The following is a 5,572-nucleotide window of genomic DNA, read 5'->3' on the forward strand; positions in this document are numbered from 1 at the left end:
TCAAAATTAGTGACGTTTTTTTTTAAAAAACGCCGCTAAAAACCATGACTTTTAGTGGCACTTTTTTCACAAACGCCGCTATAGAACAGACCGTTAGCGACGCTTTTCACATAAACGCCACTAAAAAATATAACCTTTAAAAAATATATTTTAATTAAATAATATTTATTTTCTATGATTAATATTATATTTTATTTTATTTTTGAAATTTAAACTTTAAACTATATACTTTTAAGGATAAATAAAAAAATATTAATTAAATTAAATTTTCTATTAAAATTTTAACTTTAAAACTAAATATAAAAATAAATGAATTTAAATATTATGTTTAAATAAATGGGCATTCTACCTCACAGCTCATCTAATCTATATTAACTCGGCCAATTATAAAGGAAGCTACAAAACTCGTAATAATTAACCATCATGGTTAAAGAAGCTAGTACACAAACCCTGTTTTCATAACACAAAATTCAAGTTCCAACTAAGATGAATGACCAAGGAATGCAACATTAAATAACGTTCCACTTGAAGAAGTGCTAAGCCTTGGCTTTTCCAGCTTGAAGGGATTGAATCCTCTGCCGCACCTTCAATATCTAAAGGATGCAAAACCAAATGATCAGATTCATTGTCACTTTGGCAGATAAATCTAGTTACAATCTATTATCCACACCGAGGTGCCTGGATTCTAGACTCTAAAGTTTGATATTAAGAGGACACAAACATTTCCCGGTGGTTTTACAATATAATTCAACACAATTTGATTTCATATCTAGAGCACATTAATAGAAACTCATACTGATGGTTGTTATTCCAGTTTAAGAGATACAAACTTCCATAAAACCCAAAAATCATATGGATTCATGTAAAAAGCATATGATAAATGCTAATAGTATTAGTTAAAATATTGCATGATGTCTGCTAATGAAAAAAAGGATATCCTTAACATCATTTTAAAGATCAGCCAGCATGCAATAGAGCACATAATTAAAAAAATTTAACTAGAGGGGCAAATTTAAAGGTAAGCAGGGACTTGACTCTTCAAAAATGAAACCAAATTTGGTGTCTTCAAATTAAGAACTAAACATTGCATTCACGGTTTTGCAGTCTAACAAACATAGACAAAGACAACGAAATTAAAAAATTAACAAGCTGAAGTAAGTACTTAATTATCAACTAGTAATCTTACTTTAGCAATTTCAGCTTGTGTAAGAGCACCTTTTATGTCCTGTTTGTTTGCTAGTATCAACAAGGATGCTCCTGATAACCTCTGCAACACAAAGAAAGCATAAGCCACAGTTTACATTGCACTGCATTAGCTTGCAAGGTTTCGTTTTCTAATATTTATTGCAGCAACCTCAAACTGTTATAGTAAGATGGATAGCTTCACCGTAATGAATATAAGACGTGCATTTGATGGGGAAAAAAACAAGTCAAATTAACATCTTACCTCTTCCTTTAGAAGATTATCCAGTTCCATTTTGCAATCATCTAATCTTCTAAGATCTGAGCTATCAACAACCCAAACCAAACCATCTGTTTGCTCAAAATAGTTCCTCCAATATGATCTTATAGTTCTTTGACCACCTACATCCCATATATTCAGAGTATATCTGCCGAAACCCAAAATCAAATCTAATTCAACATTACAAATCATAAATATAATGAAGAAAACTACAAAAAGAAACAACCCAAAAATTTTTATTTTCAAACACTTGGTGAGCTCAGGTAGTTAATGATTAGAAATTGTTAAAAAATGCGAAAGTTTTACTTCTGGTATGTGATGGTTTTGATGTTGAAGCCGAGAGTAGGACTAATTACGCTTGTATCCTCTCCGTTAATCTTCAAAACAATTGTGGTCTTCCCTGAATTATCAAGCCCACTGCGCCAACAATTCGGTATAATTATGAATACAAATTATCGAATGAACAAAAATAAGAAAAAAATTGAAGGGAGAGAAAAATGTGAAACTTACACCATAAGGATTCGCATTTCCTTTTCTTTTCTCTTGATTTTCATGAAATATTATGCTTAATTTAATATAATTATATATGAAATATAAATTAATTAATATAAATTGTTAAAATTAATGATACATAAAATATTACAAAATTATAAATATAATGATAAATACCAAACGGCATATTAATCCCAAACTTTGTTGAGGGCAAGTCAATCTTGGACCTTCAAACGGTGGATGAATTGAGCTTAGGGTTTCGGAGTTGGCTATAATAAGTATGATGAACTTGAAATTAGATCTAACATCATAGTACAAAACTGACTTTTCCATAAATACAGAAAGAAAGGCTACTAATTTGATCCAAACACAAGATTTACAATCTCACATTCTCTAAACACACAGTTTATCCTAATTAACCAAGCAGGCACATACTATTATAGCATCACAGCAAAAATAGAGAAACCTTAACCTATGTAGGTTGGCACTGTTTAAGGTGAGATAAATATAAAAACACATATGTAGATATATGATGCTTAAGTTCTGCTTATGCAATCCCTGACATATTTTACAGATAGCATGCGTTTTCACCAACCAAAACCATATTCCACTGCCAGGAAATGGATCCACAGATCAATACTGGATCATCACCATATTCTAGTAACTATATTTATATTTTTACAAGCAGCATATCATAACTCAATATGATAGAAGATGCAAATAATGAGTGTTCAAGGACAAATGGAAGTACTATAATGGGATGAATGATGAATAAAAACAACTGCAGTCTGCAAGTAAAAAATGGCTCATGCTCAAAAAGTATCATGCAATGCTTGTTCACAATAATACAAACATGTTATTTTTGGGCCAGTTAAATTCAATAGAGACGCCAATTATTATATATGTTTGAATTCAAATGCAACTAAATAAGGATGAAAAATTATTGTTAAGGACATTAAGCTAAAATTAGCATATAATAAAACTTTTAAGTTATATCATTTTTAAAAATTATTAAAAATATGTTAATTTATAATTTTTAATTAAGTAATAATGTGTAATATGAATTTTTATTAGTGATGTAATTATTTATTTACATAATATTTTTCATTGATCCAAGTCCATTAGACTATTATTTTACAAGTATTTTTTTAATAATATTTAACATACAAAATATTAAGAATATCTAGCATATTTAAATAACATATATTAGGTATAAAAATATTTTATGATATAATAGGTTAGAAAGAAATGGATAAAAGAGAGTACATTTGATAAGAATAAACACTAGTTGCTGCAACAGGTGCTTAACCCTCCAGTGAAAATATTGCCGTCAGTTGGGAAATCTCACCTCAATGGAGGAGATCCAAGACTTAGGCATCACTTCAGCTTACTCCAATTTTTGCACTACAAATTCAAACGCCCTGGCCCTGTTACATCCAAAGGGGGACTATTTTTTTTTTCAATTTTAGGTTTTGTTGAGAAAATTTAAGTGCTTCTGACCCCTCTTTTATAAAATTGGGCTTCTTGACTTTCTGTAATTTGCAGGATTTCTCAAACTCATAATTTCTCTATGAAAAAAGTGCGTATCAAACAAGCTTAATCAAGTCACTGTCAAATTTTCCGCACTTCGACTTCCATTATTTTAATTTATTTTTTATAAAAATATTTTAAAAACTAAAATATTCAAAGTTCTGAAAACATATTTTTACACCGAAAAAATAAATTTATAAAATCAACGTGAAACAAATTTGACCACTAAAAGACATAATATGACAACTTGGACATAGAAAGCTTCTACTCAAAACTTCTCACTCTGCTCGGCTCGATTTCAGTCCTAACTCACCCAATCCAATATTTTTCATCACAGGGTGAAACATGTGGAATTTTTTTAAAAATGGGGCCTAGAGAGATTTTGTAAAGCCTGTTCCAACCAGTCTTGGATCATTCGATAAGATGAAACAATACAAAAAGGAGGAAAAGGGTTACAGACAGCATTGATTCACAGACCAAAATCATGCAGCTCAGTTACAAACACCCCATAAAAAAAAGCAATAAGGGATTGGAAAAAGGAAATGACCTTTAAACTGATCTTTACTAACAATGAATTTGTTCCTGGTGAAAAAGAAAGCCTTATCTGCAAAGGATACACTTCTTGTGATTGACCCTCAGCAACACAATAGTACCTCTCATTTTCCTCTGACGTTTTAGAGTCATTGTGCCTATAAAAGACAAGCACACAAATACTCAAAAAGGATTGTAGAATCAACATCTCCTTAGAAAACAAAAGGTAAGTACTATAAGTTGTCACTAAACCATATTCCCCATCATAACACATTCAAGAAAATGCTTTCCATGAAACAAAGGCAGCCATACCAAGACATTCATAGAAAATGGTCAAAACTATTTCAGCTAGATAAGATTTTAGTTTATTTCAAAACCTATACTACATAAAACCGAGGGAAGGTGTAGTACGGAAGTATTAGACTAAATAAATATAAAAAATGCTGAAACATAAATCTCTCTATTACAGTCTAGCAAATTTCCTAGCAGGAGCATTCCAGTAAGTCTTACTAGACTACATAATGAAACACTAAAAGCATTGTGAAACAAACTTGCCTCACCATTTAAGAGTACGCAGCCACAATGCTTCCTTAACCAAGGCATATTCACGGCTTGAAACCCCTTCGTCCATCTTAACCCTAGTCTCTGAACTCTCTTCCTTCCTCAAGTCCAGTACAATTTCAGAATCGGCATTGTCATAGTGGGATAACACATTGTACAAAATGCCTACTATTTCATCAGCAACGCTTCTTTGAGCCTCCTTCCACCATCTGAAATTAAAAGGAATTTATAATTGGAAAAAATATATATACAAATAAGGGGGGCAAAAACCCTATGAATCGGATTTTTTATAGCAAGCAAGTGAAAAACAGAACCATGCAACTGATTAAAACTTAATTCAAGATAAAAATAATAACAATAATAAGTTATCAAATCATTCCAGCAAAGAAGATAAGAAAAAGGATAATTTCTTTATTCCAACATTTTTTAAACCCAAAATCCAGTTCACATTGTGTCTCTTGTTCTTCCGGCCGCCAACCAGAAGAGGTAAAAAAACAAAATTAAAGACGCACCTATACGGAACTAGGTAGAGTTTCTGGCGATTAGCCTCCTCCTCGTCGGTTTCATCATAATCGTCGTGATCGAGGCGTGAGGAGAGAGGGCGCTTTCAAGCGTAAGGGTTGTAATCGAGGTCGAAGAGGTGATCGTCGTCCTCGGAGGAGATTTCATAACAGCTTCAATATACAATTTAGACGCAATGTTTGCACCTTTTTCCATCAAATCCCCCATTTTTTTAACTTTCTCAGCAGTATCATCAATACCACTGAGTTCAGCTTTTGCCTCACGTTCCATTTCTTCCTCGAATCGCCTGAACTCATCCACGGCGGTTTCCATGACTGAGTCAAAATAATCCTCTGCTTGTTGCATGACCGATTTTAGGGGGGAAATTAGAGGTTTCAGGAGGAAAATTTGGGGATAAAAGGGCGCCACTTTTTTTGTTGCATTTTTTTTTGGCGATTTTATAAAAAAACGCCGCTATTGCATATTTTTTGCAGC

At 32.2% G+C, this 5,572-nt stretch overlaps 1 protein-coding gene across 7 annotated transcripts; it reads right to left on the minus strand.

The window, feature by feature from the left end:
- Positions 1–310: 310 nt before the first annotated feature.
- Positions 311–5,572, minus strand: LOC107927454 (ADP-ribosylation factor-like protein 2). Of its 7 annotated transcripts, none has more exons than XM_041116209.1 (9): positions 5,089–5,545; positions 4,576–4,785; positions 3,221–4,173; positions 2,132–2,223; positions 1,973–2,027; positions 1,769–1,879; positions 1,448–1,610; positions 1,187–1,267; positions 311–593 (listed from the first exon to the last, which is right to left on the minus strand). In XM_041116209.1, the coding sequence occupies exons 5-9, from the start codon at positions 2,014–2,016 to the stop codon at positions 537–539; spliced, it is 456 nt and encodes a 151-aa protein (XP_040972143.1). In that variant the 5' UTR covers positions 2,017–2,027; positions 2,132–2,223; positions 3,221–4,173; positions 4,576–4,785; positions 5,089–5,545; the 3' UTR covers positions 311–536. The 7 variants fall into 7 exon arrangements, 3 of the variants coding, with proteins under 3 accessions (XP_040972143.1, XP_040972142.1, XP_040972144.1); XM_041116208.1 differs by having other exon boundaries at positions 3,303–4,173; positions 5,089–5,539; XM_041116210.1 differs by lacking the exon at positions 1,973–2,027 and having other exon boundaries at positions 1,769–1,862; positions 3,303–4,173; positions 5,089–5,539.

The sequence above is a fragment of the Gossypium hirsutum genome, chromosome A06 (assembly GCF_007990345.1).
Source record: "Gossypium hirsutum isolate 1008001.06 chromosome A06, Gossypium_hirsutum_v2.1, whole genome shotgun sequence".
Lineage (NCBI taxonomy): Eukaryota > Viridiplantae > Streptophyta > Magnoliopsida > Malvales > Malvaceae > Gossypium > Gossypium hirsutum.